This window comes from Acinonyx jubatus, chromosome C1 (genome assembly GCF_027475565.1).
Source record: "Acinonyx jubatus isolate Ajub_Pintada_27869175 chromosome C1, VMU_Ajub_asm_v1.0, whole genome shotgun sequence".
Classification (NCBI taxonomy): Eukaryota; Metazoa; Chordata; class Mammalia; order Carnivora; family Felidae; genus Acinonyx; species Acinonyx jubatus.
Window position 1 is genome coordinate 206,382,680 of NC_069381.1, and position 27,897 is coordinate 206,410,576.

Here is a 27,897-nt window from a genome sequence, read left to right on the forward strand (position 1 = left end):
TACTACTCCTGTTGCGTCTGCTACCCCTCTCTCGGCTGTTCCAGATGCACTGGAACGTACTGGGATTGTTCCCTTTGTAGGACTCCCATCTGCTGCTCCTCAGAACGCTCTTCACGAGCAGATAGGTACAAGAGCTTCTCTTTCACTTCACTCAGGTGTTTGCTCAAATGCTTCCTTTCTGACTACTCTTATCAGAAATAGCCCACCCTACCCCTTCTTCTCCATCACTGTACACGACTTAATTTTCCTGGTAGGTCTTACTCCGTGAAATTATATGCTTTTGTTTACTTCTTTATCATTTGTCTCTTCCACTACGGTAATATATATGTCATGATGATAAAAACCTAATTCTGCCTAATTTACTGGAGTCTCCATCTTCCAAAGTAGCTGGGTACATGGTAGGTTAGTCAACAAGTAAATACCTATGCAATGAATAACTGGACATATATTAGTTGCCTTGATACAAATATATTTTATGAAATAATGAGACAGTAATGAATATAATAAGCAAATAACCATTGATAAGATGAAAATAAACCAAACCAAAGCCAAAGGGCTAATCAAAGACTTAGGTGTCTGTGTACTACAGAGAATGTCTAGAGGTGATTGATAAAATTGCCTTCAGTATTCCTCGATATTTGCTGACCTTCAAATCTACTTGGAACTAAGCTCTCGCTGTTACCAAACCAATCTGGAGGCCCTCAGAAATTTACAAAGATCTTGATTCTTCTTTAAAGTCATCAGAGCTGACTGATGTGTTGTTTGGCCATAATGGGACTACTCACATTCTATATATTTTATGTGACTATATTCAGTATACTTCAAAATTGTTTACGCCACTGGAAAAACCATCAGAACCTAGAAACTGATATTAGAGTTCTCCTAATTCAACACTATCACCATCACCAAATTGCTCTGTGGCCACAAGTATGCTCTTAAAGCACAGAAGATATGCCAAAGATTGCAGTCAATGGAGCACGCTCAGAAAAGAGTCATGAACAATGAACTGAAGACAATTAGGACACAGGCCCTTGACCAGCCAAGAAAGGACAAGGGCCATGAAGGATATGGACACTAAAATCAGGAGAATCCAGGTTCAAATGATCAGCAACCAAAAGGAAAAAGGAGCTCAAGTCAGGCTACACAGAGGGTTTTCAGAAAGTCCAAATGTTAGACCAAAACAATGCAGGTCCCCAGCGCCCCATGGGACCAGAGAGCCATTTCTGGGCCTGTCCTTCCAGCCAACCAGTTTATGAATACAAGACCTAGACCTGCAGGACATGACATTTTAGGCTCCCTAAGAGTTTCACAGGAGTCTGGAGACTTAACCTCCATTTCAGAAGCAACAACTTACCAACCATTACCATAATATCAAAGTCACTTGACAAAGTGATCTGTGTAGTGGGGAAAACAGGCAAGGACTACTCTGGTCATTATCTCCAGAAAACTCTTTATCTACAACTGTGGGGAGAACAGGTACCTATAAAAATAAGTCATAAGCCAATGAAATAAGAGTCTTCCAACTTTTACCAAGGAACCAGGGCTATTCATTGATAACCAGCATACATTTATCTTAGTTTAAACATATCATCCATTGATTGCCTTACTATTATTTAAAATAAGTCCTTCCAAGTTATATAAAATACAGCATCACCATTTTCAGGGCTCTCCTAGATGAGCAGAGCAGTGCAAACACTGGGAAATCTAGTCCTCTCCTCCCCCAGAAAGGAAAGAGGATGCTGAAAAAAGAGCACTAATAAATTCCTGCCAGTCATAAATGCATTTTTAAAACTTTACGGATAGGGCTGGCTAAGTCATGGATACAGGCAGTTAATTACCAATGCTCATGAATTATTTTCATGGAGGGTTAATAATCAAATACTCTGCATATAAAAGAGGAAACTTCATTTAACAAGCAATCTTTTAAATCCTTTAATTATTCTCATAAATTATAACTTTTCCCCAAACATGTCTTTGAAAACCCAAATGCTTCTTGCCCAATCGAATTTTTCAGAACGACTTCAATAACAATAAATTAAAACTAAATTTGAGTGTGGTCCACTTAGCTGCTTTGATAAACTGACGATGGTGCATTTTGCCCATTATCTCCACCCTGCTGGATTTTTCCCAACGAGTACTTACCACTATCAGAAATAAATGTATCTGAAATAACTGTATCTGTTTATTGTCTTTCCCACTAGAATATAAACTTCTTATTCCCAGCTATATCCCTAGCACCCAAAACAGTGCCTAGCATTATTAACTATTTGAGGAACAAATAAATGAACGATTAAATCTACAGTGTATACCCTCTGGGCACACATATATGTATGCAACATGTGTAACATTATATACACATAAAATCAACAAGGCATATATGCATGAATGTCTTTGTGCAGTATAGCATGGCAGGGGGTGGGGGGGTGCCGAGAAAGCATCAAGCTGGAGATAATATATTAGGGTTCTCTGCTGATTCTACCATGAAACAGCCGTATCATCTAAAGCAACTGACTTCACTTCTCTGGACCTGAATTTATTTAACCATAGAATGAATGTTTGAAGTGTTATCATCTTTAGGGACACTTTCAGGCCTAGTATTTTTCTTACTAAATTCAAAGATTCATATAATAGTTCACATAACCCACTCTACGTGGAAAACAAAACAGCGAAATAACTAAAATTCAAACTCCTGACCCCTGGGTAATTATAAATTAGTAATTAACTCTGGTCAGTGGCTGTCTACAAAACCACCACATGAATTTTACTCCTCCTCCAACCTACCCTTTGTTCTTCTCATTTTATCTCTGTTTGTCCTTGACCAATGGAGCCAATGCTCTGAAATAATTTTGGAACACATATGAGCCCAGTGAGCCACTGACATAATTACTCTGGAGAGCTGGCCAATGTCATACACTTGAGGACAGGAAAGGGGACCCAACTGTAGACTCCTCTACAGCCATGTGTACCCTATCATCGTCATCCTTCCCACAAACCTGTGACCTTGACAAAGGCAAGTCAGGACCAAGAATGAGCTCACAACTGAATATTCACTCTCCTCCATAAAAACATGGCACCCTTTAAAATCACAACACAGCCAACACTACAAAAAGTCATTTTGCAAGAGCAGGAGTGAATAGGAGATGATTTAGCTGGTTTTTGCTCTCCAAAGCTCCCTTTCTTTAGGAAGAGTAAGTTATGCCATCGAGAACCTATGACCAACCTTTACGTAAGTATGTTGAGTGCTACTGGCTTTCCTTCACCCATCTCTTTAGGATGGCTGTCCCTCCTGCTTGGCACAGCGCATCGCACCAGATCTCTCTGGCAAAGAAGGCACAGGTTCAAGAGCAAAGACATTTATCAACTTGAGTGCTGTGGAAGTAAACATTCAGTGCTACCCAGTAATACTTTTATTTTCCATATTTAGTATATAATTAAATCCATAGGAACTATAAAATGCATGTACATACTTCCTTTTAAAATGTAATAAATACGTTTCACTCTTTAATCCTGATTTATACTTACAGCTTATAAAATAATTTAGCCCATATGTAGAACTTTGATTTTTCTATGCCAAGCTAATAAATGCAACGCAGCTCCCTAGAATTTAACAGCACAACAGACTCCTACTTCATGAAACACATATCTCCACTAGAGAGTCAACATTGATGCATCTTCTCAGGTACAATCACAATATAGTTGTCCAGCCGAGAAATCTAGGAAGCTGACTGAATTTGAAACATACTATTACTAAGGAAGGAACATGAGTCAAAAGTACCCTTGTGTCCTACGAGCTAAAGGGGAGCGGTGGATTTAAGGGAAACCACTATAAACCACAGGCTCCCAAGGCAATTCAGCTTATAAATGAGTTTCCATATATTTCTTCACTTGCTCCTTGGAACAACGCTATCAGATTGATTGGGGAACGATTATTACTACCTCTAATTTTATGAACCAGAAAATTAGGTCAAAAATGGTAGATCCCAGGAAGTGGCAGGATCAGGAATAAAATTCCCATCTCCTCTTTTCTTATCCATGCTGGTCTATCCCATTATCCAACCTTTCATGAGCCACAGTCAACCCAGCCTTGCATTACACTAACCTGGAATCGATGCCATATGCACACGCATGCAACAGACAGAGCCAAGGGAATGAGCCAATAGTAGTATAGTTTTTGTCTTAGCCTACCAAACACTACTGAGTGGCTGGAAATGAAAGACTTTTCTCAAGACAGGAAAAATCATGCTGGTAAATTCTCTCCCCATACCCCGCCCCACCTGCAACCACCACATTTGTACATTTCCCTATATTTATTATTATCATTATTATTATTATTATCTGTAATCCTCTTACAGGAGCTGATTACAAGAAAAGAAATCTTGGGATCAGAAAAGCAGAACTGAAACCTAAAGCTTATCATAGTGATAAGGATACTTACACAGGAAGCAATAAATTACCACTGCTTCCTGTTTTAAGTATTCTTATCTGTAGGGCACTAAATTTTTTCACCACAGAACCTCACATTTAGGACACTTCCCAAAATAGAATCTTCTGATCTTCAGCTGTCAGCTGAAGTTGCTTCATAAATAGCCCAGTGTGTGTACTCTGGAGGGTTGCTAACACTCTAAATGCAAATATAGTCCAGGCATACTAATTCTTTTTAGACTCTGGTGACAATCTGGAATGTGCAAAATCAAGCAGCGCCAGAAACTCTATGGAGGATACCATGAATGTCTCTAGTCAATGACCTGTGGGACGCTATTTGGACATGTCTGGGCATTTTGAAATCACAGGCATTAGCAGGTATACATGCTTGTTTTCAATATAAGGTTAAAAAAGGGCATAAGATGTATTTTAGGTCAGTAGGTTTTTAAACAGTTTTAAAAACAACTTTCATCCAGGTTCATTTTGGTGAAAAGGACACGTATAAAGAAACCCGTGAGTCTCCTGTACTTCAAACAACTTTTCCAGAGGCTTTCACAGTCAACAAGTACAGGCAACAAAACTGATTATAAGGGAATGTTTGAAAAATTACACATGTAACCCAAGGTTAAATATATGGAGAAAACACACACACACACACACACGCACACACACACGCACACAGAGAGATATAAAATACGCCTAGCAGTAATCTTTATGATCTAGTATGTCAGGAATTCTATTGCCAGAAACACAAGTTGAGACAATTTCAGAGGGTGAGAAAAAAATCAATGTCTGTGTTTTTAAAGAAAAAAAAAAAAAAGACTGTAGGGAATAAGACTGTGAAACATAAATGACCTGGATTTTATTTGTCTTTTGTGTCCTAGCATTTGACCCAAACATCTGTGCCTTTGTGGCTCCCCTGTCACTCCCCCCTCTGAGTACCTGCCCCACAGCACACCTGCTCTCCTGGTGGGTAGGAAGCACAGTTGTCTGGGTCAAGGGTAGCCACCCCAGGAGAAAGTAGCCTTAAGGCTGATTACACTTTGCTTGTAGTAAATGATCAAAAAACAAAACAGAACAAACAAACATACAAACCCCAAAACAAAAAAAAACCTGGTTGAGTGTTAAAAGACTCTGTAAATACGATCTGCAAGCCCCTTTCGGCCAGTTGCTAAGTAGCTGCTTTTTTCCTGCAAAGGTGATAAGCACCAATTTACCACAAAGTGGCCTTTTAAAGCCCAGAAACAGTTTCCTGCAGTCCAGCAAAGAAAGCCCTGTCCCCAGAGGACAAATTCAGATGGGGCTGAGCCCTGTGGCTGCCTCCTGTGACCCATGCTGTTGTGCCCAGCCCAGGCAGCAGTGTGTGGCCAGTTCCAGATTCCCACCGGGTGTCTAGGAACTGATGATGACCAGGCTCAAATTAACTGTATTAACTCGTTTCCTTGAGCCCCGTCAATCAACTAAGGCAAAGCAAAAGTGAAGATTTTATAAATATCTACAGTGAGGCAAGATTACAAAACAGGGTTTTTAAAAGATGACCAGCAGGAGGATTCAAACAACACAGTTTCAAACGCCCAAATATCTAGACCCTTCAAGGAAGAAAGCTGAAACAGGCTGTGACAATCACAGTAGCTCCAAGGTGGTACAAAAATCTATAATGCTCTGTGGCTGCACAAATAAATACTGACATAGAGCAGATTAAAATGGGAAGAACGTGGGGGCCCCTGGGTGGCTCAGTTGTTAAGCGCAGACTTCAGCTCAGGGTCATGATCTCACGGGTCATGGGTTCAAGCCCCGCGTGGGGCTCTGTGCTGACAGTTCAGAACCTGGAGCCTGCTTCGGATTCTCTCTCTCTCTCTCTCTCTCTCTCTCTCTCTCTCTCTCTCTCTGACCCTCCTCGGCTTGCACTCTCTCTCAAAAAAAATAAACATAAAAAAAGAATAAACCTTAATGTCTGCAAATTTTTAAAAATCATTAAGAAGTCAGTGATCACAGAGGCGCCTGGGTGGCTCAGTCGTTGAGCGTCCGACTTCAGCTCAGGTCAGGATCTCACACTTCGTGAGTTTGAGCCCCGGGTCCCACGTCGGGCTCTGTGCTGACAGCTCAGAGTCTGGAGCCTGCTTCGGATTCTGTGTCTCCCTCTCTCTCTCTACCCCTCCTGCTCATGTTCTCTTCTCTCTCTTCTCTCTCTCAAAAATAAATAAACATTAAAAAAACATTTTAAAAAATATTCTAAGGGATCCTACAAAAAAAAAAAAAGTCAGTGATCACAGGTAGAACACAGAATGGGACAGAAGAGTCAAAATGCATTACAAACCCATGAAACTACCTCACTGAAGGGGGCCAAGGAAGAAGATACTGACTAAAGTAACTGTGGAAAGGAGGGGAATCTGTAAGACTTAAGGCAAAAGAAACTACATAAGCACCATGCTCTGGTTGATCAAGTTGTTTCCTATAGGGCACAAGTTAACAATTCTGAAACTGGCATGCATATGCACGAGGTAGATTCCAACAAGGAAATGAACTGACGGAGGATGGTGAGAGCAAAGTTTCCCACAGTTGGGGGTGGGAGGTGACAGATAAACAAGGGGGAAAGCTAGAAGAATCCATATGGAAATCCATTAGAGGTAAGAGACATCAGTATGAACTCATGTGTAGTGTGGTATAGATCCAGATGGTTACATATAGACATATTTGTAGGTATGTCTGTATCTATAGGGTGTAATATACACACATGTGTTTCCTCACTCTGGCAACTGGGAGGGCAGAAAATAAATGACACCCGTAGCAACAAACACAGCTAGTGCCACTATGTTGGTCCCTAATACAATTCACCAAGGAAAGGATCCAGGGCTTCTTGGAGAAATGGAAGATTCTAGGGTTAGGGCAGAAAATAAATCAGATGATCCTGGGGCATCTTGTAGTGTCACAAAGTAAGGGAACACTTAAAAAAAACCACTGAGTTAAAAATGAACGATGAAACAAGTTTACTTGAAAAACCGAATTGTATAAATATTCAGCAGCTCTCCCAACTGGTTTTCAAACACCTTTAAATCTCCTGGCCACATAAAAGAACCCTAAATTGGGGGTGCCTGGCTGGCGTAGTGGGTGGAGTGCATGACTCTTGATCTCGGGGTTGTGAGTTCAGGCCTCACGCTGGGTGTAGAGATTACTTAAAAGTAAACTCTTTAAAGAGCCCCAAATTGTAATTGTACTGGGTGCGCTGTTGTTACTGGTAGAAAAGTAAATTATAAAATATAAAATATTTCTTAGAAAATACATAACATAAAATATAATAAAAAACAAAATATAAAAAGTTTCTTTCAGAAGAATGTGACTCTATAAATAAATTTCAGCTAATGAATATATATCATATTTGAAACCCAGAAAGTCATATCCAGTTTAATGAGCATTGTCTAATCGCTTATGAAACATTTTATGTTTACGGCTATTTTCTTTGAAGAGTTGGTTTAAAATCATTTCCAGCCTTATTTCCTCTTTTAGCAAACTGACTAGTACCAGCACCAAGGTTATTGTGATTTCCTGTATCATTTTCTGCACATTTAAACTTAGCCATTAAAGGGGCACCTGGGTAGCTCAGGGGTTTAAGTGACTGACTTTGGCTCAGGTCACGATCTGGAGGTTCGTGAGTTCCAGCCCCACATCTGAGCTCTGCTCGCTGTCTCTTCCCCTCCCCTGCATGCATGCTCTCTCTCAAAAATAAATAAACATTAAAATAAATAAACGTAGTCATTATGTTTTATTTTTTAATTTGTTTTTACAACCTTACTGTCCTTTACAGTAGATTATATATATATATATATATATATATATATATTTAAACCCTCTGATAAAAATAAAATTTACATACCCAATTAAAAAAAAAAGACAGGGGTTATCACTTCTCACCACTACTAAAATCAGAATGAGGGAAATGCTCTCTCTCCCTTGAGAATAAGGGACTTAAGTCAGCTCTAAAGAAATCTCACCATAAAAGCTTTAAACCACTAGAAAATGTTCCCTGAAACTGTGGGATTTCCTCTTGTGATCTGTGGTTCTAACAGGAATATGCTTGAAGATCCTTACTAGCAAAACACACAATAATATAAAAATAAAATCTTTCTATATAGGAGTAGTTTCAAGATTTTGGTCTTTCCTCCCAAACATTCTGTACAAGTAATAAGCATAGAGAAAGTATACTAAATACTTTTCCAACAGAATTTCCAGACAAAATTTCAGAAAAGGACTGGTATTACACATCACCAGTGTTGCACACTGGTGTTCAAAAGAAAAGTTTTGACACCCAGGGAAAATTACTGACGTCAGCATCGCAACATGAGCTATGGTTTGTTCATGACACCAACACACATCTGTGGCCCAACACACAATGGTGGCCATACCTATGGCCAGTTCCCATCTTTGCCATGACCCCCCAGAGATATCAATACCCATCACCCTTTTTCCCTCATTGTCATCTGCTCCAGATCTTGACTTTACGTGTAAGACCATCTCTTCCAAGCGGAGACACATCAACTTCAACTCTTACTTCCTTCTCTCTCATACACAGCCCTATTACAGCAGAAAAATCAGACTTTGCTGCATTTGTGAGTCACAAGGTAAACTTAGTCATGACTGATAAGCCACAAAGAGTCCAAATGACGTATTTACATCCAGGCAAAAGGACTGTGATGAGTTTTAAGGTAAAAGTGTGTGTACAAATCAATGTTGTCAACCTCTCAAGTCCATAAAGGGGGGGCCAGAAGCCCTTGTCACATCTCTCAGTGGGTCTCCTTTGTCCTCTGGGAAAGCTGATCCTTGACAGCTTACTCCCTCAACCTGTCCTTGAGAAAAGAAGCTCTACAAGGGCCCGAACTGATGTCTGTTCTTCACAGCTGTGAGTCCAGAACTTAGGACTATGCCTGGCACTCGGCAGAAACCCACTAACTCCTTGTTGTATTAACTAGAACATTCTCTCACGTCTGGTCTACAAACATTTGAGCCTTTGGCAATTCCTCACCACTGTCTTCATGACCAGTTATCAAATATCCAGGTTTGCTAATTACAACAGCTTGATTATGGAACGAATGGAAACATTTAAGACAAGTACTCGCCAAGTAAGTGTGAGGCCGTGGCAATGGAGTTGAGAAACACTCTCTATCCTCCTGAACAGAATATGATTCTGGTCTACAGATAAATAAAGTGCTGGCATACTTCCCATACTGTGGTTTAAAAACATATGGCCCCACATTCATTTATTCAGTATCGACAACAAACAGTATCTACCAAATGCCAAACTCACTGCATGAAGTATTCGAACCCAGTCAACCACGCTGGTCGAGCCAGAAATAGCCTAGCCCAATACCAGATGCATATACCTGCTGGGAAACACTGCAAGGTTTTATTTAGAAAGTAGCATAAATGTCAAATGACTGGCCAAGAAAATGGAAAGACTCTTCAAAATAAAACAGAAGGCATTTATATTACAGATTTGGGGTTTCAGAACAAAGGGTGACAACTGGTGTTGCTAGGTGTAAAATTGCTTAGATTCTAAGTTTTAGCTTCATACTTGAAATAGCAAAAGCAATGTTGAAGAAGAATTGCTCTAATAGCTGATACACTAGTTTACAATACACGTCCTAGAACTGTGGCCATCAAACCAGCCCAGCCTCAATGGAGTGTGGAAACAGAACCCGGGGGCGGGGGGAGGGGGGGGGTAGCAGGTAGTCTCCTACCTTGGCAATTAGGTTCAACTTCCCAGACCCAGGATAACATTGTAGCAGAGTAGCTAACACGTGCCACACTGGCAGAACGGACTCATTTAAATTTAATTCCTTTCCCCAGATCGTCCCAGTATTTTAGTAGAAGGGCTAATTAGCAAAGATACACTCAGGAAGAAGAAAAGGAATAAGCACAGAGAACAAACTAGCCTCTTTGTAAAGGCAGAGGTAATGGTGATACAATAATTATTTTTCAAATAATTTTCTCGTTGCTTTTAATACTTTTAAACCTCATCAGTGAGAATGCTAAGTAAGCTCTGACCTAGATTAGTAAACTACAATTAACATCAGAAGAACTCTCTCAGCAGACTAAAAGTTGGTTAAACTCCTGTTGGAAGCAGAGAAATAAATCTTGCCAAAACAAAGCAAAATTTCCATCAATCTTTTAAAAAAGGGTTTGGGGGAAACAGAGGAAGCACCCCAGCATTTCAGACATATGAATGATGAGGCTGCAATTAATTTCACCTAAGCTTTTCATATCCGGTCATATCAGATCGCAAGAGCTCCTGTTAATTTGGTTTGATTATTTTTAACACGATGGTAAATCTGAATTTGATTTTTAAGATATCTGGGGAATGAAATGGTTGGAGGCACTCAAAATATACCCACAGCATTGTTTTTGTTTGAGACTTTTTCTAAAGTTATCCCCTGCCTTGATTCAATAACTGCTCCCTGAACTGTTGATGAACAAGTTTTTAATCTGGCCAAGTGTCTTGTGGGCCCTTCCCTCTTCAGATACTGGAGTCTACGCTCAAAGAGCTCACAATTGTTAGTAGGTAAGAGTGCCCGAGTGCCTGGACACCAGGGTTTTCCCACCATCACAGGAAGAGGGAACATTTCTGAAAGAAAGGAGAGAGGGAGGGTGCCAGGTACACTTGAACCAGGCAAATAAAATACTCTACATGTTTTCTGTGATCATTTAAATGTACTGATTTTACAATGCAAATTCAATCAGACTTACCTACAGTGAAAATCTATTCTCAATTCTACAGAGCTAAGAACTCTTTACCTTCGGAAATACCACTGCCACTATTTTTTTTTAAAGTAACATTCCCCACTCCCCAATCCCCACTCCCCCACCCCCCCCCAAAAAGGAAGGCCTCAAGTTTCCTAATCTAGTGAGTCACTATAAATCATCTCAACTGGGGTAAAGAGGGAGCAGAGGATTGGGGCTGTATTCTTATAGAAGAGACACATTAATTTAAAACCCACCTAAAAGTAGCCATTGAATTAGATCAAATTGGGTGGCACGGGCTTTTGTTGTACACTTGATCATGCAAAGACGCTTTCCAAGAACCCATCTAATACAGCGTGGTGGGAAGCAGGCTTTGAAGACACAATAACATTCTTCCAGCTTTCAGGCTAGAGCCTAAAAGCAGGAGTCATTCCTTTTTCCGTCTTGAGACACATTGCTCACACAGTTCAAAGGCCCGAGAATCAACAAGCCCATACACTGTCTGAAGGTTGTCCCTTGTAGGAACTTGTGAGGGACCAAAGGCTCAGGCTGCAAAATATTTTTAAAGACCTCGTTTTAGGAATGTAACCCTTTTTATTGGAATGTAGTTTCCACTCCCCAGCCCTCCTCGCCTCCAAACACACACACACACACACACACACACACACACACACACACACACACACACGAAAAGCTTAGCAAAAGGGAAAGTTTTCATTATAATCCCAATGACTTCCAGGGTACGCTCCCAGAGAAAGTAAAATATTTTCAGAAGTAAAGTCATTAGCCATTCTTTAGGGAAAAAAATGTAATATTTATATACCTTAATCTAACCAGAGGGAAGGAGATCAGCTTTGAAAGGAAGGTATTGTTAACTGCGGTTCAAAGAGTGTGCTGGAATTGGGAAGGGGGCAGAGGGCAGGCCAAGGAGGAGCTGGGGGGTGGGTGCAAGCTGTCAAGATCAGGATATAAATACACCACTCAACTAGCCCCTCAAAACACTTTAGGGATCTCCCTTCCCTCCTCCCGATGTGACATATGTTACCCAGTGTCCCAGTTTTGTTTTGTTCTCTGACCTCAGGAACATTTAAGGCATTCGAGGCTCTGGTGTAAGAAAAATGGAAATCCTGCCTGGTAAGAGATCTGGGACAGGGTTGGCCTTCGGATACTGCCAACCATCAAGCATTTGCTCCCCAAGAACCAGCAACTCTGTGTTACCAAAGTCTACGTTTGTGCTCAGGTGGGAAAATTCCTTTCAAACCGTCGAAAAGTCCGGGACTCCATTTCACCCGTTACTCTCCACCACTCCCCACTAAAAGTCTAGTTCTCTGCACAAGCTCTGCTCTGGTCCAGCTTGCCACATGCGTGGGGAGAGGGTGGTGTTGGTGAAGGGGCAGAGGGAAGATGCCTGATGCCCTGTGGCTTTGGCCCCTTTCTACTGCCCCATTTCATCGCCAAGACTGTGTGAACTGCCTGAGGACTGTTAGAAAGTGTAGTCCACAACAGCCTCTGATACTAGAAACCTCAGGAGTCATTTTTCATGTTTTTCTTAGAGGTGAACTTCCAGCTTTCACTCATTCCATAAGAGGCCTATCTCAAGGGGGAAATCAAACTCTTAAAAAAAAACATCTGAATCTGTACCTGGCCCCATGAACACGTGATAGAAAAATATTTGCTCTCCTTTCACAAACCTGAATGATAGAACCATATTATGTACTATTTTCTCAAATCATTTCCTGTCCCCACATTTAAAGTGGTTTCCCATTATTCTACTTCGTAACACCGTGTCCTTCTTCCTCATCGTACCACATTCTGCAGCAATGAAATTCCTTGTTTACGTCTTTGTTCTCTGCCTCCTACAAGCACCAGGAAGGCAGGGGCACACCTATTTCCGTCCCCAGTGCCCGGCTCACAGTATGAACTCAATAAAAGTTTGTGGAGACCTTCTAAGCTTTTGTGTTTTTCAAAGAAAAATTAGGAAAAAAGCGATAACACTTCATACAAAGGGAATCAGGGATGTTTCACCCAAAGCTAGGCATGTTCATTATACACATTTAAGAATAACCTTATTCTAAATGTTCAACATGCAACTGATAAATGGTCAATGATGGTATGAACAACTGCACGTATGCATACGCTCATACATTGGAGAAATCAGAAACAATGGCTTCTCCCATCAGGAAGTAGTGTCTATTTTCCTATCCCTTGAAACTGGGCACGGCTTTGTGACTTGCTCCGGCCAATGGGAGAGTCGCAAAAGTGGTGTAAGCAGAGCACTGAAAAGTACTTGTGCACTCCTGCTCCCTCTGGCTGCGGCTGGTTGCTCACCCAAAGACTGCGCGAACTTTGGGTTAGCTTGCTCTGATTCAACCAACAGCAGGCACCAAGGGTCAGCATCATCCACCAGACAAGTAAGGGAAACCACTGTAAACCAACCAGCCCTCGGCCAACCGTCTACCAACTGCAACCACAGGAGTTTACCCAGGTGAGACAGGAACTGCCCGGCTGAACGCAGCCCAGCTCCCCAGCCCTCAGGACTGGGATCTAACAAATGACAGATATCTTAAGGCAACAGGTCTTGGGGTGGTTTCTTACAGCTCAAATGATGCGTACACCTAATGAAGGCAAATGATGCATACACCCAAGAAATTAGCTTGCTTCCTATATTAAATTCTTTAACAGCTGTTTTAAAAGTTCCTGCATGTTGTATTTCATCCCTCACTCCAGAGGATCTGGAAGAAAACCCGGTATTATTGCCTTTAGCATATTCTTATTAACAAGTCACCAAAAATGATAAAAAATATTGGTAATTACGACTTAAATGTTATCTGTTCTCGTGTTCTCGAAAGTTTCTATTTTGTAACGAGAACTGCCCCTTCCTATTCATACCGTACCTGGACCACAATCAGGAAGAACATCAGCCATAAATGTGTCTAACCATTAGGCTGCCTCTCTGGTACAAAGTAGAGATTATCTCTGTCATACACACAGTGATACACATTTCCTCAGGAGACGGAACAGATTCCACTCACTTTCTCCAAAGTTACTAGGAGAGGAAAACACGAAAGCAATTTATTGTATTATTTACATGCGATTATGATGTCTAAAGTAACCTGCTCCCAGAATTTGAAATGGTTTCCCCAATCTTTCAGACCATTCCAATAGAAAGTATTAATTCTTTTGAACTCTCACCAGTAGGAGACCTGGGTGACCAGAAAGCCTTCAAAAGGATCGTTAACCTTTATAGTTAATCCTACCACACTATATTAAGAACTAGTTGTTCATTCCATTGGAGGGGGCGGGGAAATGCTGGCCAGCTACCATGGAAGTGCCCCGAGGAGAAAACAGAATAATAAAGACTTGCACTTTGAAGACTGAGACCCTTTTCCCTTCATAATCAATTTGCACAAATGCTTCAAAATTAGAAAAGCAGATCATTTCCTAACTAATGCTTTCCCTCCATCGCTGGGTTACACTAGATTATGCTTTTTATATTGCGTCCTGAAGAGTCACAAGAGGCAAGGAAGGTAAAGAGTACTTTTCTTTTTTCCTCTTAACAAAAAAGGCAGTGAGTGTCTCGTAAGAGGCATGCTCTCTGCTGTGTTCCTTCGGTGCAAAAACGGGGGATCTGAGCATGTTCTTCCATGGAAGACTTGGAGCAGTTGGGCATTTAACCAACCCCCTATTACTAAGCTTCAAAATTTATGAGCAGTTCATCTCTGGAAACATAAACAAAATCCAGCATTGATGGTGGCCTAGGGGAAGGCGACCTGGGGAGCAAGAGCGGGAGGGAAGCTTAGTTTTCACTTCATACCTTAAAAAAAACAAAAAAAAAATGTTTTCAACTGCTTGAAACTTAGAGCACGCGCACGAATTACCCACACCGACACTTTTTTTTTTTTTTTTTAAATAACGTGACTAGATCCGGCAAGCTATCCTAAGACTTGGTGGTCTTAAAAAAGAAATGCTTTTTTGTTCCCGTAAGAAACGACTCTAACCTTAAAAACAAATACGACTGCCCATCATCAAAGCAGAGAGAGTGCAAGGGAACACACGGAAGAAACAGCAATGACAAAACCTCAAAGGAGATTATACTTCCAGCCAGAAGCAGGCACAGGAACCAGAGGTCAGAGAGTTAAAGCCTGTCACTACTAAAAATAAAAACCACCCACCCGAAGGGGGGGAAAAAAAAGTCCTTGAATGATAGAACTTCGAAGACAGAAAGAAGACTTTTACAATTTCTTTTGCAGCCTCCACCTTCACCCCAGGCTTCGTAATGCGGCCCAACCTCCAGCAAGTCCTCATGAACTCTGGTCCCTATAACACCTGGACCCCCTCTCCTGGCCGCTTCACCTGCACAAAAGAGCCAAAGAGATCTTTCTCTTGCTTCTTGCTAATATTATGTTTGCCGGCTGAATATCCAAAAATGGGCCACTCTTCCAAATAGTTTCAACAGCCTTATAAGCTATTTAATTATGCTGGTGTTACTGCCAGCCAGGAAGGCAGGGTTAGAAGGGCTGAGAAAAGCGTAATCCTTTGAGGTAGATGGGCACATTCACCCCATAAGGCTATGAGACTTTCATGGATTTCATGTTCTGAATCTTGTTTTTTGGTTTGTTTCTTTTCCCTCAGATAAGCTGTGCCGTAAGAAGTTTGGTAATTACTTGAACTGCCTTCACCACCTTTCCCCCCCCTCCACTTTCATGGGTCCACCCCCATTGGCTTACAAGAAAATATGTGCTATTGGAACACCGTCGGTGCTCAGTGGTGTATGTTGAGGAAAAGAGGGAGAGGGGCCAGCAAGAAAACATGGTCTGGGGCCTGTCAGGCCAAGGGCAGATCATGTATGTTGAGTTTGGGAGGTAGGCGGCCTCTGGTCTTGTACCAGAGAAGCTAAAGTTCTTCTGATTATCTCCACAATCCCTAAAATTCAAGGGTAAGTATGATTATTTTCTGGTATCCTAATGAGCCCTTCAAATAATTTGAAAAGGGAACAGGGAAATGATCATGAGAGAATAAAAGACAAATAATAGTTGAAGACAGAGTAACTAATGAATTTTTTGCAGACCTTTAACTGTCATATTTTTATAAATGTCTTTTCTCAAATTTTTGCCCACCTTGCATGGATTGTAACTTTCCTAAAAAGAAGCATCATGACTTTTTGTGCAAAATATAATTTGTTTGCCACACTATCCACATTCACAGAAAAGAAAAGGGGGGGGGATGTCTCTTTAATCATTTCAACAAACATAACACAACTATCAATTTCTCAAGATTAAGTGATACTGTTCATTCAGCAGCATGACCTAAATATGTCAGGGCAGATCAGAGAACTTGCATCCAAGTATTTTTCGGTCAATAGAAAACAAGGGGGAAAAGTTTATGAACTTGGGTTTACCGGCATCTTCTTTACAGCCCAACCAATTAGCATCCAATGTATGTGGGTTTGGCTCAAACAGGACCAGGAGTAAATGGCAGAAGGTACGACACAGAGTGGGGAACAAACAAAGGAGCAAACAAGGAATGGCAAAAGGAAAACAATGAATGCTCACTCAGTAAAACATTACTCAATAAAACATTCAGGGTGGGGGTAATAAAACCACAAAATTTCCTCTCCGCTTGAAGACAGATGCAATGATCCAATTAAAATTATAGCCTGACCCACATATTCAGTTCCACTGCCATCATTAATGAAAATACAGAAAGAGGGTTGAAAAAGAAAAGCAGCCTTTTCAACATCAACACATCATTTTTAAAAGCTCTATTATTCAAAGATCACTGGCTCATTGAGGAAGCACAAATACCGTTTATCCAACCAACTCTATTTTAACAAACAGATTATAGCAGAGCCTGAAGCAAGAATATTATTAAAATGGGAAATGTTCCTTTCCCCATAGATGACAGTACCTTACACCCATGTAATCTATCTTTTCCTTTTTTCTGTGAATCAAGAACGGGCAAGATACTCCCATCTCCACCTTGCAAGACAAGAATGGAAGTAAGTAGATGATATTTCCTAGCTATCATTCAAAAAAGCTTTATGATAACTTTTGGGGGGGCAACTATTTCATTAGTTGGCAATGAGCACACTAATATTATATCCCATACCAATACTAGAATGTAATTCTGTTAAATTAAAATTCAACGTGATTACAACTTCTAAACATGTTTCAAGAACATTTTAAGAACAGCTTTTAGAGTCTGACGCATAGCTACGGACTCATAAGGAAATAATAAATCAAGTATATAATTGTAGATGTGGCAAAGAGGGTTGCAGAATCTTTAGTGTGAAACTGACTTCAAACTGAATTCACAAGACACTATTTTCCTTGAATACAATTTCCAGTAACTTTGTAACATGAGGAAATAATTGAGAGAATAGCTTTCTTTAAAACAAAACCTTGTAATTGTGAGGTGTCCCATTATCCTAAAGTTACCAACCCACCAAAATAAAAAAAAAAACCCATTAATATACTATACAGCTAAGAAATATACATGATAGGTAGCAGAAGGATTGGAAAAGAGAACACACAAAAAAGCTAGGTGACACTCAGGCTGCCAGCAAGAGAAATACGGGGCCTTTTCACACACCTAACAAGGCTGAAACAAAAAATTGTAAAAGATTTCCTATAGTCCTCACTTGCCCTCTCAGGTTTCCTCTCTGATACCTCACTGAAGGATTCTGACTGTACAAATGAGAAACACTATCCATAAGCAGACCACCCACATAAGAAAGGGTGATTTCCAAGAGAAGAAACAGAATAATGTCATAGGCATCGATTGGTTAAAGCTTGACCTGTACTGTGGGGTGGGATGCTTCCAACAGTTGACCTTAGGAGGCAAGAAACTAGCAGCTGACTTGCATTCCCACACACATTTGAGTTTTCAACAAGGAAAGAGGAGGAGGAGCCCAGTTCAGTCTAGAAAAGTTTCGAAAAATTGAGACTGGTGCAGTCTGGAGGTCTTGTCTTAAGGTCTGTTAAAATCTGCTCCCCTCCAAACCAGAAAGGTTAAAATAGGTCCTGAATCAAAACTATTAAGAGTGATCCAAAAGCCAGAACAGGACGAAACAGAATATTCTCATGCACTTCATTATGACCCCATCAACAGCTTCTTCAGAAAGAATCCTCATTACAACTGACCCATTAAAGAATATCAGTTATTGTCTCCAAAATACTCCTATGTTTAGTGCTGCAAAGGAGGTCAGAATAATTTAGAACACAACTCTCGAGTTACCGATGAGGAAATAGGTTCCGAGAAATTAAGTGACTTGCCCAAGGTCGCTTGGCTAGTGAAGGGCACAGGCTGTGTTACAACCCAAGATCTCTGGCTTCCAGGAACTGGTTTTTCCATTCCATCATTGAAGATAGCATAAAGCTATTTTCCAGAAATTTTGATAACCTCCCCACCACTCCGGGGGTGGGAGGGAAGAAGCAAGGGTCAGGGGAGACATGAACTTTTGAATTGCAAGTCCTTTATTGTAGGCAATATTGGAGATAGTCTTCATTTGGGGGGGGGGGGGCGGGCAATCAGAGAAACGACTACAATATATAGAATTTTTTATGGATTTATTTTTTTTAACCTAAAATGCTACTTCAAGGAGAGCAGAGATTAATAAGATTGTTAGATGTTCAAAGTTTTCTGGAACAGAGAAACTCTCCCACAGCTCAGAACAGCATGAGGCATGACATTTACATCAGGGCGGTGCTTCTTCCTTACATTTACACCTACGGAAAAAACGGCTGCCTTTGGGGCTTATGCTGCAGTGATGCATGAGGGATGCTGGCTGGTGAGAGGGGAAGGGGAGGGTTTCTTTTATTTTCCTTTATTTTAGAAAGGATAGATCTGAACACATTTTCCATCCCCTCAAGTAATACATCTCATATGCTGTTGGTTATGTGAGGGCCACAACACAAACCTAGCAAGCTTTAAGAAAGGTAGCCAGTCTCCCCTGATGATCTTTCACTGGAGCTGTCACTGGTCAAAAAAACAAACCTGGTTTTGAGAGCTTAAGCAGCGTTTCCCCCAACCTCAGTACCAAACCCTACCCAGGCCCTTGCAATGAATCTCTAGATTCTCATGATTTGCAAGCTATATCCGGCGTTTTCATTTCACTGGGAGCTCCCCTGGGCCTAGAAGGGTCAGTTTTTGTTGATCTTATCTGGCTCCATGCTTTTCGAACTGCAGCCGCTCGATATATAGTGTTGACCCTAATGCAATTTCCAGCCAAATGAGTTTTTCCTGAATGATTCCCCAAACAGTGCCAGCCACAGCACTTGTACTTCCTCCTCCGTTTTTTTTCCCCCTCCTCCCTCCCATTAGTAAGGGACGTAAATGTAAGAATCTTGAGCCAACCCAATCAATCCTACAACCACGTGCTCCTGGATTTCCAGACAGGAAGATGAAGGAACGTGGCGTCGTAGTAAACCGTAGTAAAGAGAGGAGGGAAACAAAATGGGGCATGTCACATGGTCATGGCCTGGATTTTTCTCAATTAAAAAAAAGAGGAAGTGTGTGTTTCCGGCCTCTGTCAGTGGGCTGGTTGGACTTTTCTCATTCTTGGGATTCTGGGCTGGAGGCACGAATAAGGCTGAGAGCATAACATCCTCCGGGCGTGGGGGGGGGGGGGGGTGGCGGGGGGAGAGACGCGCATTTGGCTCAGCTCCGCGGGCTCCAGAGGGAAGAGGTGGAGGGACAGAGGTAGACGACTGGCGCCCCCGATGCCCAGCCCGCCGGCTACCGCGGAGAGCCCGGCCGGAGGCCCGGACCCACCGCCCCCGCCCGACCCCCGCTCGAGGCCCCACCCCGCGCCCTCCGCAGTACTGCCAATGCTCGCGCTGATTGGCTCTGGCGGGAGCCAATCCGCGCCCGTCCGCCCCGCCCACCCAGAGCCAGTCCTGCACCGAGGGGCCGGGGCTCAGCAGGCTCTCCCGACCACCACGCGGCCGGCGGGGCGGGGACGGGGCCAGGCAGCCCGGCGCCCCCAGGCGACCGGAGGTGGGCGGGGTGGGAGGTTTGTGAGGGCGGCCTCAGCCCCGCTGCAGATTCCCCAACCCCCGGCTCAAGGGGCTCGGAGGAGGGAGGGGAGCCAAGTGCCAAATAAATAGGGAGGAATGCAGGAAGCGGAGGTGACCCGGGAAACGGGAAAGTGCCAGAGCTGAGACGGTATGCGCCAGACAAAAAGGCCACACAGGGAGGGGAAGGGAAGGAGGGAGGAGGAGGGAGGTAGTCGTGGAGGTAGGAATCCTTGAAATCCCAAGGAAATGCAGTGAAAGAAAAATGCTCCCCCCTCCCTTTTTTTTTGAGGGGATCATAACAAAATGACCAAAAAAGAAAAAAATGGGGGGGGGGACCTAAAAGGGGTGGCTTGGGTCTGTGCCTTTGCCAAAGCCTGATCTATGTGCCGGAGCTGCAGTTTCAAAACTAAAAAACAAACTGAAAAACTGGGCTGCTGTGTCCTTTCTGCCTTCTTTCTTGGGCTCTCAACCCACTCTCTGCAGAGTAGGCCACAAGGACTGCGAGATTCTGAAATGAGGCGCACACACACACACACACACACACACAACAAGACAACGCCAGAAACAGGAAACAAGAGATGGGAAACAAAGAACAGGGGAGAAGGGGATGCCGGAAAACAACTAAAAACAGAACTCCGAGGAGACACAGGTTGACAAAACCCGGTAGCTGCCATGAGGTCAATCAGAAGGAAAACCACCAGTTCTGAGCTCCTGAGCTGCCTCACAAATGTTCTCCTTTAATAGAGAAAAATACTGGAGAAGCCGCAATGTTTAATAAAACGGGGAGGGGGGGGAGGAGGAAGCGCGCCTCATTCCTTCCCAGTTTCGTGTTTTACCTGAGCAACAGCAAGGCAGGCAAAGACAGAAATTGCCAAGGGAGTTAGGAAAAGGATGTTTTCACAAAGCAGCATACTCATTCCTGGGAAAAGTTGTTTGCCAGGGGCGGGTCCGCTTTTGTGTTTCAGAGGAGAATGGACTGTCTTTAAACTCAACAGGGCAGAGGCAGGTGAGCAGAATTCACGATGGGAAGCGGGCCAAGCAGCATTCGGTGCCTCACAGAAAACACACCCGCACACACCTCTCATCTCGCCATTTACATCGTACAATACGCACTGTCGAATTTTTCTGCCATGGTGCTGTGAAAGCATGGTGTGCTGCTACTCCCAGATTATTAGGGATATGACTATATGCGTGTTCCAAAATATCATACTCTCCCTAAGAAAGCTCAGAAGATCGTTTGGCTTTGGTTGGTTGGTTTTTAAGGTGCCCTCCACGTAAAGGGGATTGCATTTTAAAGCCCCTTGAAAAGATGAAAACTCTATTTGGTCATCAGTTTCTTTTAGAGCAAATATTATTTCTTCTACTCTACATAAAAAGAGACCGGTTCGACCGAAGAAAGCAGGTGAGGAGAATTTCTTCTTTCCTGTCCTCTTTCATCTCCCCTCTGGCCACAATGTTGGTTCTGCTGGGTTTTTTTCTTTTTTCCTTCAAACTCTCATTACTTTATAAATGAAACACTTTCAGCATAAATGGTTAAAGGATTAGAGGGGTTTTCCCCTAAGCATTTTTTTTATCATTTAAAAATAACCAAAGTTTTTAACTGATGTTGATATATACAATTAAATCTCTCATCTAGTGACTCATGAGAATAAAGGTTAAATACTGATCAAATAATGCTTTGTGTAATATATCCTCTAAAATCTTAGTCGGAATGTTTTTATATCTATGTCTTGTTCTAGAAAACAGAGAAGGATAGGGGTCAAATATTAGAGGCTGTTAGAATCAAGGAGACTGAGGCCACATGATAAGCAAATACCTATGAATAGAAACCCAATGCACAATTTCTTATGAATGGACACACATTACGAAGAATAATGCTTTTAAAAGCTCATTCTGTGAAGGGTATATCAAAAAGACTATCACAAGATAATCAGTTCGTCAGAATAAAGTGTTTCCAAATGCTGGAAACTTCTACATTGCCAACTCATCACATTATTTGCAAACTGCACTCCTCTCTTCTTCCCACAATTATGACCACCAGAAAACAGGCTCAACGGAATGAAGGACAGGCTGATTTCCTATTACAAATGTTTTTCATTTTCAGTAGAGCCTTAGCCACAGAAGACGTAACAGGCTAAGTTTCCACATTTACTGAGGTGTCTACTCTTGCCTTTAAAGACCAACCAGAAATGCCCCCCAAACGAAGGGGCTTTAACATTCAATGCAAAATCAAACCAGACCCCTGCGCTTCCCTAGCTCAATACTTTCTCTTCCACACACAAAAAAATGTTAAGTAATTTTACAGAAGATGTGCGGTAGTCCTCAAACGATCTGGGTGATGTCTCCCTGAGGCCTTTGCAAGAACAGACAACGGTAAGGCAGACACGCTGGGGTGAATTTCCATAACTCTTAACTAATAATGGGTCTCAGACACCAGCAGACTTCACTGCATACCCTGTATGAAAACAGCCATGCCTGTGAGGTGGTGGGTCGGTGTGTGAATAATATTTCACAAATCCTGGTTCGGGAACAAAAAGAGAATGTCACCCATAATGACTTTCTACAAAGAGTCACAAACAGGCAAGTATGTCTCTCTAAATATGTAAGCCTGAATAAGCTCTTCCTTCTGAATCGTTTTAGGGCAGCAGGAATAAAAATTGATGTTTCCACTGCTATTTATGTTGCCTTGGTATTGTGAAATCACAGAACTAAAGGACACGGAGCAACTTGATAAGATCGCCCTGAAGAGCTCCAAGAAACTATCTCAAGTGGAGGGTTTGGTTTAGACCCTGTATAAACCAGTATTTTTTCGTCTGTTCCTTCTAGGGACTGACCTAAATATACAGTCAAAAGAAAACTTCAATAAAGAGAACAAGGTTCTTATATAGGGACTTCACAAGCCTCAGCACTGGTGTAGGGTATATATTTTTGCAAATCATACGGTTAAGTATTTCACTTGGGAACCTCAAATGAAAAAGGCCTCCTGGGCCGCTGTTCCAACAGGTTTATTTGACCACCAGCCAAGTGTCATGAGGGGGGGGGGGGGGGGGCGGGGGCGGGGAGAGTACACCTTGTGTGCCCTAACCTCTCCCATCCTGGGAATGCACCCCCTAAGGAAGCAGTGGGAAGGAGAGGAAAAGGGGCCTAGGCAAAGAGGAAGAGAATTCCAGCACAGGGTTCAAAGCGGTTTTGTCTTCTGACTTTGTCACCATGAAACGCACCTGCTGTGATGTCCAGTCGAGCTACTGGAGGTCCTCTGGCTGCTTCTGGAAACTGATGCTGGCATAGGCGCTTAAATCCTCGCTGGAGCGGCGGGTGGAGCTGCCCTCGCTGCTGCCCAGAGGCTGATGAGGGGGCGGGGGCGGGGGCGGCTGTGGTTGAGGGGGGCGCTCCTGAGGGCGCTGTTTGAAGTCCTTGACCAAATCCAGGTCTATGTAGTTAAGCCCGTTCTCCAAACCCCCGGCGGCCCCGCACACTTGGGCCGGCTCCTTGGGGGCTCCCCCGAGCTCCCCAGGCCTCAGCCACACGTTCTCGAAGGAAGCAGAACTGTGGCGTTTCACCTCCTCGGCGCTGCCGTTGCCACCACCGCTGCCCCCTCCTGCAGCGCCCCCTCCGAAGGGCACCGTGTTGCCCGCCCGGGTGGCACTGGGTGTCGAGGAGAAGGTCTCAGAGCTGTGCCGCCTCCGGCACCCTTGCGGGTCCGCACGGATCACTTTGGCACTCTGGTTCCGGCTGGGGCTGAGGTTCACCCTGGTGAAGGCGCTCATACCTCCGGGTCCCTGCGGGCCCCCCAGCAGGGAAGAGCGGGCCACCAGCTCCCCTGCTTTTTGAGGCGCAGTGGGGGAAGCCGAGGCCGCCGAGGATGAGGAGGGAGCGGCGGCCGTGGCCCCCGGAAGGCTCGCCTCCTCCACAACGAGGCCTGTCCGCATGTCAGCATAGCTGATGGGGGCAACTGGTGAGGTGTCCACATAGCTCTGACCGGGACAGCCCATCTGCATGGTCATGTAGTGACCGCGGCTGCTGGGCACGGCCCGGGTGGGCCTGCACACGCTGGCCGCCCCAGGAGGTGTGGGGCCCACTCTGCCTGGCTGGCCCCCGGCACCCTCCTGCCAGGTGGCCCTCCTGCCCGGCCCCAGGTCCATGTTCATGTACTCTTCAGTGCCAGTCTCTTCCTCTCTGGGGGCTGGCTGGAGCTGGGATGGGCACCTGACAGAAGGCGAGCCGCGGGAAGCCACGGGACCAGATAAGTAGCCCGGCTGATCCCCACCAAACTCAATATTCACATATTCCCCTGGGCTCTTGGGCTCCGGAGGGTGCAGCAGCGGGGGCTGTGGCTGCTGCTCTCGGACCCGAGGTAAGGTGCTGGCCTTGGGATCCCCCAGGGACAGCCTCGTGGGCCGAGCCAGGCGGCTGTTGGTCTGGGCAGCTGTGTCCACCTTTCGAGGCAGATGGGGCTGCAGGACCTGATGGTGGATGTGCGAGAGGCCAGAATCGGGCCTGACCCCACAGTACCCGCCGCCCAGGCTGTCGCTGCTGGTAGAGGAGGAGGAATCTTCTGCGGTGGCGGCATAGAGAAGGCGACCAGAGCTGGAGGAAAGGCGGAGGTGCTGGTGCCGGGCACTCTCCTCCAGCTCCCCGGGGCGCTGGGTGTGCTTAAAGGACCTTGGCAACGAGTAGTAGGAGAGGACTGGCTTGTGCTGGGGGTCCTCCGGGCCGTAGTAGCAGTCGGAGGGGCTGCTGGTATTGGAGTCCCCCACCGGCGACATGTTTATGTAGTCACCAGTACAAGACAAGAGCTTGCCGCCACCACTCTCTACGGGGAGTTTGGGATGTGGCAGAGCGTGAGGGTGGTGGCCCCCGACCCCGTTGGTCCACAGCTTCCCGTAGCTGCTCCCAGAGGGGGCGGCGCCGCTGCCGCTGCTGCTGGGCCCACCTCCGATGTCAGGAGAGCAGCTGCCGCTAGGGGACATCATCATGTAGCCATTGGGGTCCACCCTCTGGGGATGGCGCCTGATGGGGTTGATGATCTGCTGTGGCGCAGACACGCTCTTGGGGCTCATGGGCATGTAGTCCCCGCTGCCCTTGCGGCTGCTGGGCACTGGGGCCACTCCTGGGGACATGGGCATGTAGCCATCATCAGTGTGGAGAGAGGAGGTGTCTGGGCGGTGGTGGCCCCGGTGCACCTCCAGACCCTCCTCGGGGTAGGAGTGGGTGGGCACGAAGGCGGAGTGCCGGTAGCCGGGCAGGCGGCCTCCGCTGCCACCTCCTGGCGGGTAGGCAGGCATCATCTCCGTGTACTCCTCAATGGAAGCCACCGAGGACTGCGATGGGGTCTTCTGGTGGGAAATGGTAGGGGACGTGCCGGCCGAGTGAGTCCGCTTTCGGAACCGATTATCCAGATCGGCTGCACTAGCTCCTTCATCCCCGGCCAGGGCTGGGCTGGTGCCCAGGCCGGCCCCGGCGACGTAGCGGTGACCATTGCCACCCCGAGGCAAAATGTAGTGACCATTGGGGGCGGTGAGGGTGGAGGATCCTTTGCCTCCCATGCAGATGTAGTTGCTCAGCTCCTCCTCCCCGCGGGCCGGTGGGGTGTGGCCCAGGGAATCCGGGGTGACACTGCGGAAGGAACTTCGGAAATCGCACGGACTGGAGCCGTACTCATCCGAGGAGATGAAACCGCCATCGCTGGGGGAACCGGACACAGAAGCACTAGAGCGCCGGGGGAAGAGACAGTCCGAGGTGGAGCCGTGGCCACTGGTGCTGCTGGACGACAGACTGACCGGGCTGGTGGCAGAAGGCGAGCAGCGGGACGAAGGCATGGGGATGGAGCGGCTGTGGTTGAGAGGCGGGTGCAGCCGGGAGCTGCCGCGATGCCGGTGCGCGTGCGTCCTGTTGGTGCTAGGACTCACGGGGCTGCCGTCCACCGAGGCCGGGCGGGACATGGTGCCCTCGCCGTCGCTGGACGCGCGCACGCGGAAGGAGCCCTGCTTCCCGCCCACCATGCTGGCCGGAGAGGTGGCGGTGATGCTCTCGGTGCGAGAGCGGCGGGTCAGCCCCACCTGGCTGGGTGGCGGGTTGTTGAGGTGGTGCCTGCGCAGGGGGACGCTGATGGGGTTGGAGCAGTTGGAGGAGGACTGGCTCTTACTTCGAGGACGGAACTCGTCGCTCATGGCCCGCATGGCCTCCAGGATTGTCTCGTGCATGTTCTGGGCCACCACAGAGTCATCCACCTGCATCCAGAACTCCCCAGGTCCCGTCACCGCGGAACGGCCCACTTCGATGAAGAAGAAGTTCTCGGAGTGGCCGCAGCGTCTGATGTTCATCAGCTGCAGCACCACGGCCGCCGCCTCCGAGTTCAGCTTCACGAAGCTGATGGTCTTGCTGGTCAGGCAGAGACGGTAGATGCCAATCAGGTTCTTTGTCTGACCCAGGCCCTTGGGTTTCAGGATCACCTGCCAGACCTCCTTGAACGCAGGTCCTGGGGGCACATCCCCGTAGCTCAAGTCCTCCCCAGCCTCGCCGAGGCCCGAGCTGCCACTGCAGCTGCCCCCGCCGCCTCCTGCCCCGGGGGCCGCGGCCCCGTCGTGGTGGCTCTTGGCCCGGTTGTGCAGCTGCAGGAGGGCCTGGTACCAGCTGTCCTGCTCCGCCTCGCTGTCCGCCGCGATGGCAAAGTGCTCGTCCCGGGTGTAGAGGGCCACCAGGTGCTTGTTCTTGGAGTCCGCCCGCTTGTTGATGTTGAAGCAGCTCTCCAGGGGGATCGAGCGTTTGGGGGCGCTCGACTTGTGCCGCCACTTCTTCTCGTTCTCGTAGTACTCGAGGCGCGCCGGGCCCCCCGCCTCGCTGGCCGCCCGCAGCACGAAGAAGCGCTTGTGCATGCTCTTGGGTTTGCGCAGGTAGCCCACCTTGCGCACGTCCGAGAAGCCTTCGGTCTCCGGAGGGCTCGCCATGCTGCCGCCGCCGCCGCCGCCACCGCCGCCGCCGCCGCCGCCGCCGCCGCCGAGGAGAGGGAGGCGCCGAAAAACAACCGGGTGGGGGGCGGAGGCTCCTCGCCGCGGCCCCGCACATGCAAACAGGGCTGGAGGCGGCAGAACCCCCGACTCCAAACACCACGCCGCCGCCCGCGCCGGGGAGGGGCAGCCGAAGGGGGACGCAGCGGCTGCGCCAAGGAGGTGGCCCCGGCCGGAGTTTACGGGCGTTTCATGCCCTGGGGGGGAGGCAGTGCGTCCGGCGCTAGTGCAGCCCGGATCCTCCGAGAGCCAAGTCTCCTCGCAGCTGCCGCGGCCGGGAAGGAGCGAAGATGCATCTCTCGCCGCCGGGGCTGGAGTCTGGCGCAGGCGGGCGGCGGCGGCGGCCAGGGGTCCCCGCGTTGCCCCTCCAGGCGCGCGCGCCTTCCCTCCTGAGTTCCCCTCTGGAAGTAGCGATTCCCGAGGCAAATTAAATATCCTTGGGCAGGGGGAGGCGAGCTGCCAAGTCCCAACGTTGCACGGGGTTCTCCCTCCTCCTCCTCCTTCGCCTCCTCCTCCGCCTCCTCCCACCCCCCAACCGCCCCGCCGCCACCAGCCGCCCAAATACCAGCTCAATCGCAGAGACCGCGGCGCTGCGGCTGTTGCTGCTGCTGCTGCCGCCCGCGGACGGGTCCGCTGCAGCCCCCATTCGGGCCCATCTCGGCGGACGGAGAAAGTGCCTTTTCCACGCGAAACGCTACTAGGCGGCCGAGGGAGCCGGG

At 46.2% G+C, this 27,897-nt stretch overlaps 1 protein-coding gene across 1 annotated transcript in view; it reads right to left on the minus strand.

Annotated features, from left to right (window-relative positions):
* IRS1 (insulin receptor substrate 1) overlaps positions 1-27,665 on the minus strand; it is a 59,548-nt gene extending 31,883 nt beyond the window's left edge. Inside the window, exon 1 of the mRNA XM_027049053.2 lies at positions 23,393-27,665. Coding sequence (XP_026904854.1) covers positions 23,414-27,118 — 3,705 coding nt within the window. The 5' untranslated portion in view covers positions 27,119-27,665 and the 3' untranslated portion in view covers positions 23,393-23,413. The remainder of the gene's footprint in view (positions 1-23,392) is intronic.
* Positions 27,666-27,897: the final 232 nt, after the last annotated feature.